Source organism: Apostichopus japonicus, chromosome 6 (assembly GCF_037975245.1).
Source record: "Apostichopus japonicus isolate 1M-3 chromosome 6, ASM3797524v1, whole genome shotgun sequence".
NCBI lineage: Eukaryota > Metazoa > Echinodermata > Holothuroidea > Aspidochirotida > Stichopodidae > Apostichopus > Apostichopus japonicus.
In genome coordinates this window covers 1,053,990-1,070,785 of record NC_092566.1, presented here as the reverse complement: position 1 = coordinate 1,070,785, position 16,796 = coordinate 1,053,990, and the positions used below count along the sequence as shown (strand labels likewise).

The 16,796-nt window shown below is 37.3% G+C and overlaps 2 protein-coding genes across 2 annotated transcripts; one reads left to right on the top strand and one right to left on the bottom strand.

Moving 5' to 3' along the window:
- Window positions 1–1,054: 1,054 nt before the first annotated feature.
- LOC139968596 (leucine-rich repeat and fibronectin type-III domain-containing protein 4-like) lies at window positions 1,055–6,356 on the bottom strand. Its single transcript, XM_071972744.1, has 2 exons — window positions 6,223–6,356; window positions 1,055–3,112 (listed from the first exon to the last, which is right to left on the bottom strand). Exon 2 carries the CDS (start codon window positions 3,091–3,093, stop codon window positions 1,888–1,890), a length of 1,206 nt encoding a protein of 401 aa, XP_071828845.1. The 5' UTR covers window positions 3,094–3,112; window positions 6,223–6,356; the 3' UTR covers window positions 1,055–1,887.
- A 3,317-nt stretch (window positions 6,357–9,673) lies between these two features.
- Window positions 9,674–14,490, top strand: LOC139968595 (glutathione S-transferase 3-like). The gene is made up of 5 exons (XM_071972743.1): window positions 9,674–9,905; window positions 10,228–10,320; window positions 11,325–11,440; window positions 11,941–12,051; window positions 12,482–14,490. Exons 1-5 carry the CDS (start codon window positions 9,773–9,775, stop codon window positions 12,662–12,664), a joined length of 636 nt encoding a protein of 211 aa, XP_071828844.1. The 5' UTR covers window positions 9,674–9,772; the 3' UTR covers window positions 12,665–14,490.
- Window positions 14,491–16,796: the final 2,306 nt, after the last annotated feature.

Genomic DNA, 16,796 nt, shown 5'->3' with positions numbered 1-16,796 from the left:
TAACCCTAATGAAGTCTTAGATAGCATTTCCAACAGCAGTGATTTTATTTCACTTTTTTATGGGGAATCATTTTCCAACGTATATAATATATATATGTTGAGAGTTTTTGAATTTCACGCGTTGAGCGATCATCAGACAACTGTACAGGGGCGTATCCAGGATTTTGTAACCCGGGGGGCGCGAATTACTATCTAAGCGGAGCCCCCCCCTGGTTATATATATATATATATATATATATATATATAACAACACACCACAAAATTCCACTTCACGACCTTTGGGACTCATTAGGCGAAGGTAGGAATCGAACCCGGATCTTGTGTCACAGAACTAAGTCCGTACCACACGTTGTGGGGATGTTCGTTTGGGTGCATCGTCAAACGAAATCATCGTAATATGCCAAGTACTAACCAGTGTAATCACCTTTACCACAGCCTTACCGTTGACTTAGTTTTGCAGTTAATTTATGTATTTTCCAATTATTTCTGAGCTATAAACAATGGGATATTTTAGTTTCACGCATATTTTCGATAAATATAGTGTTTTGCTCTTATCTTTTTGCTCGAAGAGTTGTCATAGAATGTTAAATGTCCTCAGGGGCGTCGAAACTTGTAGGAGTGTTCAACGTTTTCATCTATATAGGCAAACTATTCGTTTATGCGAACTGTTCAGGATCACCCATTGTTTGGATGCAAGAGGATTTGCACGACCACATATATTTACCCGTTTTTATGCGGTTTAGGTAGTTACCTGCGAGGCACACCAGACCCAATAATTGACAGTGCTGTGTTAACAAGATGTACCTCTGACAATGAACAGCGACTCAATTTTTTTGGTTTCTTAATTAAATATTTCATTGCTATAAAGACGTCATTTAGATCAGTTTCCATACGAATTAGAAAAATGGCGTAAAAATATTTCAACTTTCGGGTAGGAGCACAAAGCTGGCATAGTTGGGGATCATTTCGTAGAAGAAAATATAGATACTTCTGATGCTATACTGTGCCCTAGTTTGAACGTTGGAAGTACAATAAATAATGAAGAAGCTTAATCTTGAAATTTCAACTTTTATTTTGTGAGTTTCTTTTATCCCTGATTTAATCTCCAAAGACGTTCCAAGTTTACACGAATTAAATGAACGGTATGAAATGTGTATGTTCCCTACATGTAACCACGAAATTAAATGGAATAATTAACTAACCAAAAAAAAAACACCAATATTTTACAAACCACACCAGCCTAAGCAATAGATACAGCAAATATTTACGTCTTACACTCATCCAAACGCGATAACTTTAAAGAACAAATTGTAAGTTGATACTTGTGTTTGAGTAAAATAGCACTGTCATTTACCATGGGCATCGTGCCTGAAAATAACATACGCCTTATTAGAGGGCGGTAGAGTTGGTCTGACAGGTAACTGCTTTTTCGATTGCGGCATGTGTCCAGTGTTTTCATACTCATCCTGAGGAAGGTCCAGTGAAAGGGAGTGACCAGGAGTTCCCGCCATCTCGTTCTTCTTACTTTTCTTGATATTGCAGTATGACGCCAAAAACTGATGGTTTATTTTGGTCAGAATGAGCGTTTTTCGATGATTTTATCTGGGTCGTACATGAACACTTCTTTTTCAGTTTCCAGATTTGATGAATCGTAAAAACTGTTACGCACCACGAAGTAATCAGTAATACAATTAAAACGACGAGAACACACAGGCGTCCTATTGGTAATGGCGTTTCGTTGACCACGATCCCTCCTGTGATGTACATCGGTGTTGGTCTATGAAGAGTGGTAATAAAAGTATTCCCTGAAAAGGTGTATAAGGCTTGTGGGATGACGAGGGTATATTTACTGGGATCTCAATGTCTTTTTCACCGTCGACGGTAGTTTTAGGGCCTCCTACAGGAGGAGGCTCTCCGGCAGCTCGATAAAAGCTCTATGCCAGGAGGCACTGCATTTGACGTTCCTGGGATAGCAATACCTCTCTCACCGTCGACTCGAATATCCAGGTCGAAGTTCACACTTCCAGCGTTATTAATTGCTGTACATCTAAACGCCGCCCTAGGATTAGGGTCGATATTACTCATAGTAATCTCATCGGAGGTAAAAAACATCTTTAGAGGGTCACCACCATAAGGACAGGGTAACCAGACAGTCCAGCTGATCTCAGGTGTGGGTGGATCGGCTGAAGCTGGACAACTCAAAGTGAAGCTATCTTGGTTGACAATGTTCCTTTGTAACGGACCCTGTCGGAATGGTAGACAGGTAAATTCATTTGATGTTAGATTGAATATAGGTCTACCCTGAATTGCAACTGGTGTTACGCAATTAGGAGGATCCATCGATGTATGGTTGACGAGAAATCGCATAGGATTGATAATCCATCGCAGATTACAGTCACAGTTCCAAGGGTTACCTGAAAAACGAAATTCTCGGATTCCAGCTGGGCTTTGGAAGGTCGGTGAGAGAGTAGTCAAGAGATTGGACCTCAAATCTAGAATTGTATCTACGATCACAACTCCTTGAAAGGTTTCGTCATCTATTCGATTGATTAAGTTATTTTTGGCGAGGAATTCAAACCCAAACAGGTTAACATCATTTCCTCCAGCAAACATATGTCGAGTTAATTCGGTTAACCGGTTGTTCGAGAAATCAAGGACGAGTTTGTTGCGTTGGTGATTAACGGGAATGACATTCGGCGGAAAAGAGGTGAACGCATTACTGGACAGGTTCAGGGTTACATAATCTTTCCCTTCGAATGCATCAAATGTTCCAGTGACGTCAGATATTAAGTTTGAACTGAAGTCAAGTACCTCGACAGTGGTACCTCTAAGAATCGTGAACACCCGATCGATATCTAGTGTAGTCAACATGTTGTTTGATAGGTCTATCTTAGCAATAAACCCTCCTAATGGATAAAACAAATTATTAGGTATGGATGTCAAACCGCGATTACTGCAGTCAATTACCCCAGTATTCAATTCAGGACCAGGATAACAGGAACAAATAGTGGGACATTGCGGCGGCTGACAATGAACGATCCCTACCAGGGTAAGGAGTATTGTCAGGATTCTGTAGAAAGAGGGCGTCTTCATTGTAATACCAAAGTATGACCTGAAAAGAAACATAAAATGTGAAATGAACACTGATCCGAAAGAAATGCAAATAATGTGAAACTTGTAACAATGTTATTTCGTACGATACGGTATATTGAGGTTATTTGGACATTGCCGAAAGAGGGGATGTGGGTGTGGCATAAGATCATTTAAGAAGACAGTCTTAATCTGTTAACTGTGAGACATATTCCACATCAGTATATAGCCTATCTGTACTGAACTAAATATAAATGCACAATCTAAATCCTTTCTTAAAGGTATATTTAAAAGGATTTTTTTTTTTAGTTTGCTATTTTAATAAAATATTTCTTATTGTAAAATGCGATGCCAATTCAGTACATTAGATTAACTAAAGTTAATTTTCAAATAATAAAGAAAAAAAAACCTGATTCCTGTTGTCTTAGTTAACCAATTGGCAATTCAGTCATTAACACATGAAACAAAATAAAAGATGCTTAAAGATCATTAGTAATTGGCCCGGATTTTGAGCATGCTAATAATTGCTAATAGTTTCAAATCTTTTCAAAAACACTTCCCGGCAGGCTCTGAGCCTCCAAATTATTTCCAGTCATTACGGGGTACTCGAAATGAAAATTAAAGACTTACTGATCATAACAACGGCATGTAAGGGCAGTACACTGCCTGTTGAAAAGTTAGCATGTATTATTGACCAATATCTCGTGAGTTTCTAGCAATTTTGGGGGGAATACTGATAACCCTTAAGTAGTCCAGAATGAAATATTAATTATTTAGGATAACTTTGAATGATCAATCTCTGAAATATTGCCATTGTTAAAGAAAGAAGACGTTGATGTTCATTACGTGGTATTGTTTTTATATCTTCCGTTTGCTTGTAAGCCAATACGAATTAATAATAGCGACGCAACTCATTGAGTGACGGTTAGATTAGCAGTCAGTCGGTCATTGACTAACGGTCAGATTACCAATCATTCGGTCAGTGACTAACGGTTAGATTACCAGCCAGTCGGTCAGTGACTAACGGATAGATTACCAGTCAGTCGGTCATTGACTAACGGTTAGATTACGAGTCAGTCGGTCAGTGACTAACGGTTAGATTACCAGCCAATCGGTCAGTGACTAACGGTTAGATTATCAGTCAGTCGGTCAGTGACTAACGGTTAGATTAGCAGTCAGTCGGTCAGTGACTAACGGTTAGATTATCAATCATTCGGTCAGTGACTCAAAGTTAGATTGTCAATCAGTCGGTCAGTGACTAACAGTTAGATTACTAGTCAGTCGGTCAGTGACTAACAGTTAGATTACCAGTCAGTCGGTGAGTGACTAACGGTTATATTACATGTCAGTCGATCAGTGACTAACAGTTAGATTATCAGTCACGGTCAGTTACCAACGGTAAGATTGTCAATCAGTCGGTCAGTGACTAACAGTTAGAATACCAGTCAGTCGGTCAGTGACTAACGGTTAGATTACCAGTCAGTCGGTCAGTGACTAACGGTTAGATTATAAGTCAGTTGGTCATTTACTAACAGTGAGTTATCAGTCAGTCGGTCAGTGACTAACAGTTAGATTACCAGTCAGTCGGTGAGTGACTAACGGTTATATTACATGTCAGTCGATCAGTGACTAACAGTTAGATTATCAGTCACGGTCAGTTACCAACGGTAAGATTGTCAATCAGTCGGTCAGTGACTAACAGTTAGAATACCAGTCAGTCGGTCAGTGACTAACGGTTAGATTACCAGTCAGTCGGTCAGTGACTAACGGTTAGATTATAAGTCAGTTGGTCATTTACTAACAGTGAGTTATCAGTCAGTCGGTCAGTGACTAACGGTTAGATAACTAGTCAGTCGGTCATTGACTAACAGTCAGATTACCAATCAGTCGGTCATTGACTAACGGATAGATTATCAGTCAGTCGGTCATTGACTAACGGTTAGATTACGAGTCAGTCGGTCATTGCATAACAGTCAGATTACCAATCAGTCGGTCATTGACTAACGGTTAGCCTACCAATCAGTCGGTCAGTGACTAACAGTCAGATTATCAATCAGTCGGTCAGTGGCTAACGGTTAGATTATCGATCAGTCGGTCAGTGACTAACGGTTAGATTACCAGTCATCGTCAGTCTTTCATTGGAAAACTATAAGAAAACTATGCAATGTTACTACATAAGTACAGTAGGCTACATGTATCCTTAAATCGAAACATGTGATGACATGATGGTAATGTTACATTAACAGGCCAATAGGGTTTCACTCATTTAGTTTATTATTAACAAATTAAAATGTGACAGTAATCGAGTTTCAACTGTCACTTTACTAAATTACAGCAGACGTCGCTTACTGTACAAGCTTACTGCAGCAGTTCAATTATATTTGCTGATTATCATCAGTAATTATTTCTTTTCTTTTTACTAACGTATAATGTGCTTATTTTCATAATGTGTACTGGTTGAGTAATGCAAGAGTTCATACCTACAAATGAAGAGGGAAATCCACAGGGCATTTAGCCAATAAAAAAATAAAAACTTATAGGCCAGCTCTAAAATTGGTTTTATTCCATAGTTTTGGCGACGTGGTGAAGGTTTACAATTAACATATGGATTGGTAAAACTTTTGGTTAATATTCGGATCTTTGAAACCCTATTCTCATCTTTCCAAATACCTACATAATTAGTGAAATTTGTTTTCTCTTTTATTAGTTTAAATGCATGTTATTGACAATACCTATTTTCCAGAAGTGAAGTTCCATGTTGAGCAAAAATCAGAGACAATGTTTTCTGTATATACAATATCAAATAAAGCAAATAGTTTTGGTGGAAAAACAGAATTCTTTGAAAACTTCTTTTAAGCGTATACAGAACAGAATTGATTGTTACTTGCTTGTGTTCTGCACCTCCAGTAAGAACAAAAACTTTTTTTAAAAAAATGAAAAGAAGTTGTAGCATCCCGTCAAGATTGGAATTTGAAAAATGAAATATTTTTGACAAAAAAAAAAATCCGTGATTGCACATTGTCTACGCATTAACATTATTCAGCAGAGCTAAAATCCTAGGTATGAAAGATTCTGGAAAGAAGAGGAAAAACTACAGATTATTAGAAAACAAAGAAGGAAATGAAAGCTCACCGTGTAGTACTGTATGTCGCAGATATTAACACAAAACAAAATGGCGGAAGCCGTCTCAATAATCGTTCAAGTGCAAAGAAAAGCCAAATAGTGCACAGAGTCGTGTACAGTGATTCTTATACGTAATTATACAAAAATAATTGCAAGGCTCATGAAAAGGTTAAACAGACCTTTGTGAAACAGCGAAACGTGCAATTAGAGTAACAACCATTAAAGGCTTTTGTTATATACCGGATAAAAGATATTCTGGAACTAATTTAAAGGCATAAAAAATACCTAGACATATTTTGTAACTTTAACTTATCAGATACTAAGCAGTGTTTGGAAGACTTTTTTTCTTTCTGCATTTATCCCCAAATTTTCAAACATTATTTCTTTCCTGGTGAAAATTCCAGTTCAACTGGGTTTATCCAAATAGTGTGTCAATATGGAAATTGGGCATCTTCAAATGTTTTTAACTAGGTCTTTTTTAAGATGGTTTCAACTGGGTTCCAACTGGGTTTTCTGACTGAGTTTAAAATGAGCACTTAATTTTCGTCATATACATATATAAAAGTGTACTATTCGGCTACCCAGCCCGGTCCCTTCCACCTGCCATAGCGCTGGTACCAGTTCCACGAAAGGAAAATCGAGTAAACCCGAACAAAGTACACGTATAGATTTCTATCGTCCAAACAAGGAAACGGTTATAAGGAACTGCTGACTGTAAAGGTTTGCTACAAGTTACAAAGTTCTACCTGTCAATATAAATTATTTCATGATGATAACAAGTTTCTTGATTTTGGATACAAATGCATATATTGGAACTATCATTTTGTAAATCGCCTGGAGTTCGATAGTGACAAACTGTCGCCCTAAAGCCGGTCCAATAAGGCTAAATTTCGATGCAAGGTATACGACAAAGATAATATGTATAGGAAAAAAAATAACAGAACCCTGAAGCTAGTTTATCGATATTTTATTTATGAAGAGAGAAAGGTTTGTTTTTTCTATTGCATGGCTCATTTAGTCCTCCGTAGAATAGCACAACAACACTATGACGGCTTTTAGTGTTACACGTTTTGCACTATTCCGATAGCACCGTAACTCCAACTTGAACCTTTCTCTCACTCCTCCATCTAAACTCCTCTAACTTACTCTATATTCCAGTGTTTATTTTAATTTCCAGCTTCGTATTCAAAACCAAAATTTGCATATTGAGTAGGGTGTGAAGTTTTCGATCAATTGGAAAACTTCGCAACGTGTTTTTAACCTATCTGCTTTTTTTCAATGCACTTTACTTCAAAGAATACTGGAATGCGGGGGGGGGGATACTCCGTTGACTGTTTCATACTCCTATAGCTTTGTATCAGTTGCTTCCTTATTTGGACAAGTGGTTAATTGAAAAGACAAAATTTGCATATTGAATAACGTGAAATTTTTCGATGAATTGAAAAGTCGCAACGTGTTTTTAACCTTTCTGCTTTTTTCAATGCATTACTTTACTTAATAGAATACTGGATTGCGGGGGATACCCCGTTGATTTTTCCATACTCCAATATGTTTGTATAAGTCGCTTCCTTATTTGGACATGTGGTTAATTGTACGTCTCTTTTGTTGTGACTGGTTAAGATGAATTTCAAACTGAAAACTTACTTTACACAACACACACACACACACATACACACACGCACACACACACATATATATATATATATATATATGTTGATACTAGATGAGACTAGTGGAACACTAGTAGTTGTAACTCGGAGTTTCACGCTTTATAGCGATCTTCAGACAACTGCTGTCTGAAGTTGTCTGAAGATCGCTATAAAGCGTGAAACTCCGAGTTACAACTACTAGTGTTCCACTAGTCTCATCTAGTATCAACATATATTCCGCTCTGTCCAATGGACATAGAGCACTCTGCGCCAAGATAGACGCCAACCTACTCTCTCTCTCTCTCTCTCTCTCTCTCTCTCTCTCTCTATATATATATATATATATATATATATATATATATATATATATATATATCCAAATGGTCTACCTAGCACAAATCTCGATATTAAAAAAATTGAAAACACCACAGACTTTAACTTATACATCTATTTACCAAAATTAATACAAAAAGAATGACATGTTTCGAAAGTAGCGACTTTCATCATCAGGTTACAGACGCAAAATGAACAAGTAATAGCAAACAAATATACACTAGCAATAACACACAAGGACAAGTAGATTAACTCAACAAAGATAACACTGGACAGTCAAGCTGTTTGTTGAGATTAGGTTTATCCCAATTGATATGTAGGCTTGTATACAACCTATTGGTAATTTGTTATCCAAACAAATATTTTGTCCCGCGTAAATAAAAAAAAATGCTTAGTCTACGTCACGACCCCGCACATATTTGAAATTTATTATCAAATTGACAATGTTTTACAAGTTTATTCAATCTCTGTGCACCTCACTCGTGTGAGGTATGTAGAGTACAAATATGCAATACAAAGTTCATATGACAACAACGTTGACAAAAAGAAGTTAAAAAAAAAACGTATACATGGAAAATGGTGGCGCCAGGCCCCCGACGTATAAGAAGAAAAAGAAATGTGGACGGAAATGCGAAATGAAAGAGAATAAATGGCCTCACATGCATAAGTGGATGAAAGAAAAAATAGAAACTAATTTACAATGCCTATGGCAAGAAACTACTGAAAATTGTAGTAAATTTCTATGCAAAGCTTAACAAGGTTGGAAATGGTTGTTCTGTTACTTGAATGAAGCAATTGCTCCATTTTTAATGTGTTCGGTCTATTCCAGAAATATGACTTCATATAAAGTGTACGGTAATTTTCAAAAGCCTTACACTCAAAAAGATAATGAAACTCGTCTCCAATTTTGTTGCTTGTACATATAAATGACAAATTCTATTCTCGATAGAGATGTTGGTATACCTTCCAAGGATACTTGGTATTTTAAATTTAGAGCAACGATATTTACAAAGAATTGTACGATCAAATGGCTTGATTTTTGTCAGATACTTTTCAAAGTTAAGATTCCTTTTGAATATCCTGTAATTCTTACATTGTGTGTTTACATGGACATCATGCAACCCAGTTCTGCTCATACATATTATCTAACCTCTGATTAAGGTTATTCTTAGGCCAATCAATACTAAATGTAGGTCCGTATCTATTGCCGATAAGGTCAATGTTTGGACAATCATTCCAGATATAAGACATTCCTGATTTGTCTAACGCCTTGAACTTTCTTGATCCATGGTAAATGATAAGTATTATTGTCATACAAAACTCTGAAAACCGGATCCATCATGCAAGAGATTTTGTTCTCCTCACTACAAATTAATCTGTAATCTGTTTGATTTGCTAATTACAAAATTGTTATCACCTACAAACGTAAACATCGTACGCTCCTATTGACAAATACTGTATATAAAGAGAACCAGCATCGCGTACATTACCAGTCTGGTTTGACACGGCATTAACAAACCTATAGGTGCAACTCTAGTAATACCGTTTGGTAGAGAGAATCAGACATTTTGAGCAAAATGCCAACCTATAAGCTTACATACTTTGATGCGAGGGCCAAAGCCGAGCCCGCCAGATACATGTTCGAGCTAGCCGGGTTGGAATATGAAGATACAAGAGTCACCCGGGACGAATGGAAAGCAATGAAAGCAAGTACGTTGTTTTGTTTTGTTCACTGTTAACATTTGGGTCTGAGGATCGGTTGTGGAAAAGTGCAACAGGGCTCTATAAATGAATTTAATAGTCTGACAAAACTATAGGCCTACAATCATTATTACACAAGCGATCCGCTCAGCTGGGCACCACTACGCTGTTTTGAACGGTTTATTACCAGGTTGCTGCCATTTTACAGGGCAGCCTGTTAGTACGTTATGCCTTTTTCAAGCTCCAAGTATATATCAGTACACATACATACCTTATATTCATACTACGAAGTTATTAACAAAAGATATATTCGGTAATATATTTTTCACAGCTACTGGTTTGGGACAATTGCCTGTTCTGGAAGTTGACGGGATAGAACTACCTCAAAGTGGGGCTATTGAAAGATACATTGGTAGAAAACACGGTGAGTGAACGAAATCATATATTTCATCAGCGCTTTTTGTTCATCTATAATTATATACGTACCTTTTCAAAGGCGCTGGGTTGTTTGGTCCGTGCATGAAATTTCAGAAGGTAGAATGCCTATATATTACACGTTGCTGTGGTAATAAATTGTATATGTATATTCTAGTTGATGTAAAGGGCTTACATATATCAGATCACATCACGAGAGAATTGTATGTTATGTATTTTTCTGTGGTAATTGTGAGAGACGCGTATACGGTATGACGGCTATAGTGTTACAGACATACATTTTTTTACCAGGGAGCTGCTACGTTAGAGTAGCAGCTCCCTGTTTTTACTATAGGGGCCTATATACATAAACCTATATACATGTTTTGTTACATGCGAACAATTACCACCTTTATAACCCTCAATAATCATTTCCTAATAAATAATTAGCCACCTGTAGAGTAATAAAATATTTGAAAACATGAGCGTGGTTTTGTTTTGTTCCTATACACCGAATACCCTGAAATAGTTGTATAGACCCAAAGTACAGCACGCTACCACGAAAGAGTTTCTAGAGAATATGTAATCCACCTGCCTTGGTCATAAAATGACCTCTTTTTTACCAATTAGTCTACAACGCCTGCCACATATTTTTTTCTTTTATGAGGGTCTGTAAACGCTATACAATCGCTACGCTGTACACATGTATATATGGGGACATATTGCCAAACAGTATTTACACAAAGAGCCTCATCGTGTTAAGAAGCTATACCGGCTAATTGTAGAGTTTGAGGTCGATTTACGACCGTGGGTAGGTCAATTGCGTAATCACGAAACTTTCTTAGCTATAGCGTGCTATAATTGAAGCCAATAAAGTTCGGAAGGATTAGTTCATTCGCAGTGCATGCATAGGAATCTAATCGCAATCGTATGACTTCCATTGTGGTCCCTTTCCCTCCATTTTGATACTGTATAGTCTTGACTGGAACACTGTTGTTTCTTTCTCCTATACAGGGTTTTATCCGTCGGACGCATGGGAATGCGCGCAGATAGATGTTGTCACGGAAACCGTCAATGATTTCCAATCATTCATTTCGAAAGTGTTTCGAGCAGAAAATGATGAAGCTAAGGTACATCTCACGAACTCCGTAAATTTAACTTTCTATTCTAGATAACTTTTCCATTCTAGGCGATATTAAATAGGAAGTTGAATCAGGTAATTTTAGACACGTCTCTTTACAAGATTCCCATCTCCCAATATCAGATCATGTATACAGACGGCGTACATCATAGTTGCATATCGATTGTATGTAACTCCCACAAAATTGGCACAATATGAACATGTAAAAGTGAGACTGCTGTACAACTGCAACCGAAACTCTGAATCTTAGTTAGTGTTTTATCAGTTGAAGTGTGAATCATTGACGTCATTCGGTCTACGTCTGAGAGAATCCTCCGACCCCACCACACAAACACGAACAACCTAACCATGTACAAGAACAGTGTCTCCTGGTGGGGTTGAGTTGGGGTGGGTGGGTGGGTGGGTGGGTAGGGAAGTTGAAGTTGCCACCCATTACCTAATTTGTGAAGCAATCATACAATTTACATTGCTTTTGTTTTGCACTATCAGGCAGAAGTGATAAAGTCGTTCTTAGCAGAGGAAAGTGCGAAACGGTTCAGTCGTCTCGAGAAGCTACTGACGAAAAATAAAGAAGGGAAGGGATGGTTTGTTGGAGATAAGGTAAGAAGAACAAAAGTCTAATAATGGGTGGTAACCATGTTAATAAAAACGAAACGATGGTACGAAAAGAAAAAAAAATATGGAACTTAAAATTTCGCTTTTATGTCTCTAGTAGAGACGAGATGAGAAAGGATTAAATGACGTGGGGTTGAGTGCGGCCAGTCAACAATGTGTTTGTATGGTTGTATATGTACGTCTCCTGTAGACCCTTACCATTGTCCCCCTATAGGGGGCAATGCCGGTAAGGGGTGGAGAGGACACGTGGGTAGAGTACCAGGGCTGTCTATAAGAACTAGGCGTTCGCAAATTGTGTGATAGTTCAAACAAACCACTGTGACGTATATAAAAAGTATGAATAATTGTTCAGGCTCAGCTGTGTTTTCCGTTTCTAAACGACTCTTTTTCTTTTCAACTTTCTATCGCCGGACAGATTTCTCTAGCTGACATACGAGTTTTCTCTATGCTTAACGATAATTTGCCACCTTTAACGGGTGTGGAGGTTGGATGTCTCGATTTGAAAGATCATCCTCACCTAGCGGCTTTCATGGATCGCTTCAAGACAGAAGAGAAAATCTCCAAGTGGATCAAGAAAAGACCAGTTACGAAATTTTAGATTAGAAATGGATATAGCATCAGTTTAAAGGCATTGAAGACTCCCCCCCAAACCGCGTGCGGCCATCTGAAAAAGTTAACTTTCTGTTGCTTGCAAGTGACGTTTTGTTCATGTCGCTACAAAATGCAGACAGTAATGAAACGTGATACCTTGTTATCTCTAGCTGGACCTGAGATGTCCATCGCTGTATCGTTGTACACTGTGCTGTGGGTATCGACCGCAGTTGTATGTACTGACTGTACACTATGTGTCTAATTACCGACGGTAGCAAGCTGTGTGTGTATTTTCTGCGATTGATGGTGGTGTCTAACACTTCTGTTACACCTCATTCGAAACTAGGTCAGATTACCGGCATTAGACGTTTCTTTTTGCGCGAGTCTTCACACCCTTTAATGGTGGTGTATATGAATATATCGTGCATATAGAAGCATGATGCCACGTGGGCCTATACCTATAACAATTGTAATGGACCTGGCAATCATATTGTGATTTTATGGGAGTACCAATTGAGCGAACAGTATGTATAACGTTCATTGCGCTTGCTTTGCTCAAAACGATTACACACCGTTGGGACAATTTTGAATTAACTGTACTTTCATGGCGTACTCGAATCACTCCTACTGACAGTATGAGCAGTATGAGTAGCCTGTAAAATTGTCCTAACTGGCTGCCGATAGACCAGTATGCTTGATATTTGTCAACTTCAGTATTAAATTGGACAAATCGGTGATTCGATGTTCAAAGAAGAATGCGGAAAAGGGTACTTAGCCTTTGTTATAGATATGTCTGAATGGACGTTTTATCAGTACAAAGTAGCTTAGTAGTTACTTTATGATAAATAAATTTCGATTGTTCAAAATACAAAAACAAAAAGCCTTCTTTCACTAGACGGAGAGCAAATGTGCCAGACATGCTCAGTCATGTGGGATACAAATATTGCCGTACATGAGTGAGTGCATAAATGGCTTAAAACATCGCGATACTACGAACATCGCGGTATCTATAACTGAAATTTTCACAAAACGTAAAACAGAAATTATAAATGTCATTCGTTTTCTACTCTCTTTTTTCTACCCTCACCCACCTCGGCACCCCTTTTTTTGTGATTAATTCAAGTATGAAGTCCATTAAAGCTTCAATTCAGGAGTTATTGTGTTTACAAGGGTTTAACATTATCAACCTCTTGCGGCTGAAATGACCTTTGGCCTCCATTGAAAACGACAGTTTCTTGCACTCGTTAAGAAGGAGCCAGATCAGTATGAACTTCATTCGAGATTTGTGTTTGAAGTCATCAAATTTTGAAGGTTTTCAGATTTTGACCACTCGCTGACCACATATAACCTTTGACCATCATAACAATAACATGGTATTTGAGCTCACTAAGACCGATGTACATAATAATAACAAGTAATTTTTAAGTGTATAGAGGCTAAAACGTCTGTTGGTATATCTGTGTACATGCCTTCCCGTTAAACTCAGTTTTTTTTATGGTATTGTACGGGTAGCTAGGTAATCTAAACGTGTATTTAACATAACCCAGAGTTATTACATGTATGTGTCAATATTTATACCGTAGAGATTTGAAATTAGTCACAAGAGAGACGTAGTTATATACGTCATAAAAAGGGCATAAGCAACGTCAATAAAACTTGATTACTATAGGTTCCATTATATACTCATCATTGATTTACTGAATACTTAGTAATTACTGAATAAATAAATACATCTTAGTTATATTAATCATTGGTTGAATATACATCAAATAATGATGTTAATAATACGCACATTAAATTGATTAAAGCAAACATTTTATCTGTACAGATCGTGACGTCATATTACGAAGAAATCAAATCTTTTCTGTACCAAAATTGATAATTTACTTCAACAAAAAGTGATTAAAAATACAAACAAACAGTATCTGTGATTTATTTTTAACGTTTCCATGCACAAGAAATGTCCTAGGACATCAGCTCTTCATGGTCACCGTGACCATCCCAATATAAGATGGATGGGGTTGAGAGGGAATCAGAAATCTGTTAACGTCGATTTCATTCCGTATCCATGATATTTATTGGACAGGACGATAGTTGAAACATCCAGGAATACACGGTTAAAGTTGTTAATAGGGAATACGTATATACATGCGGTAATATATAGCATTTACATACTTAATCACGATCGCAACGCAAATGTTCTTAAAACACGGTTTATAACTATATGAATAAATTAAGCCGGATTGTTTTAAGAAGCTAAATAAAGGAGTAAAGAGGAATGAAATGGAAACGCTACAAGCATATTTCTCTGGTCGTTGATTATGATGATGTTGTTGATGATGATGATGATGATGATGATGTTGTTGATGATGATGATGTTGTTGATGATGATGATGATGATGTTGTTGATGTTGTTGTTGATGATGATGATGATGATGATGATGATGATGATGATGATAATGATGATGATGATGATGATGATGATGATGATGATGATGATGATGATGATGATGATGATGATGATGATGATGATGATGATGATGATGATGATGATGATGATGATGATGATGATGATGATGATGATGATGATGATGATGATGATGATGATGATGATGATGATGATGATGATGATGATGATGATGATGATGATGATGATGATGATGATGATGATGTCCATGAATCCAACCGTGAAGGTCAAACAGAACGATAACATATCTTTCGATTAATTTGTGAGGTTATATTATCTATTTTGTCCACTTTCTTCATAATTTTCAGATCACTCCCACTGATGTAATGATATTCACCATGTACTACGATATAATATCCATGATCTCTGGCAATGGAGAGGGCACATTTGATTTTAAGCATCTGGAATTATTGAAATCATTCGTGGAACTATTCAAAGCCGAACCGAAAGTGTCAGAATGGATTGCCAAAAAGACAAAAATTGGCAGTTTAGAAAGCACCTCGGTATGCTTGAGGAGATTTCTATAACATGTAAAAAATTGAATTGAATGTAAAAAGTCAACAAAAAAGTGACACACTTTTGTGAACATTATGAATGTTTTATGAGTTCGTATATGCTTCTAATGACGGTGTGACTTGCCATTTTCTTAATCCAATTTTGGTTTTGTCATAATATATACAGAAGGGCTCACGTACATCCTGTTCTTTTGTATTCTGCACAAATCAAACTTTGTGTTACTCTATGAATATAGCAGATTGAATATAAGTGATGGAAAAAAAAACTTGCGGAGACGAACTGTTGAGGTAACGCACAGAATATCTGGTAGGTTTCGCTACGTGGTTGATGTTTGACCATGCGCATGAATAGCAAGTTCCGATTGTTATTCTGTATTAAACTAAGGCCTTTGAGTAAAAATTGTATATCGTAACAAATTGTGTACACCGGTCATTATTGACTATTATTATTGCTTACATGTAGTCTATACGCGTGTTATTTCGGCTTTTGATCACGTGACTTATTTGAACTAGTACCAGGTACAGGCACCCACAGCAATACATATGGATCAATCCTACCCGTCCGCATTTATGAAAGTCTTGTCTTATAGAAAGGAACATTACAATGATCAACAGATCAAGTCGACCGTCTGCAAGTTCTGCCCATTTAGTGACACACTACATACATACATACTTTTATGTGACCATAATTGTCGATTCAACTATCTGTGGAATATTTCCAATATCTTTGGACCTTGGAAAGGGGTCATCCCCCCCCCCCCCATCTTTTGGCTATACTTTAACCTCTGATCCATTACTCTTTCCCTCTTCCCCGGTATTCAGACTTTGAGTTACAAATAAATATCAGTTTGAATGTATGTCTATACATAGGCCTACTTTTACAATTTGAAAATCATCGCTTGGCTATACTAAACGTTCTTTTTGCTATAAATAACCAGTTACATGTTTTTCATGCAACTGTGGAAAATTAAACTTGAATTCATTTGTGAAGAGAATTGTTTAGTTCGAATTTGTTATCGAGCTCACCACACAGTACATCGTCTGAATTGTTTTGTCCTGGACTTATCTAGGCTTAGTCTCGGACTCGGTCTGTTTTGAACTACAAGACGTATCTCGGGCTCGGATTTATACCGGGTTCTACGACAGCCAAGACTTAT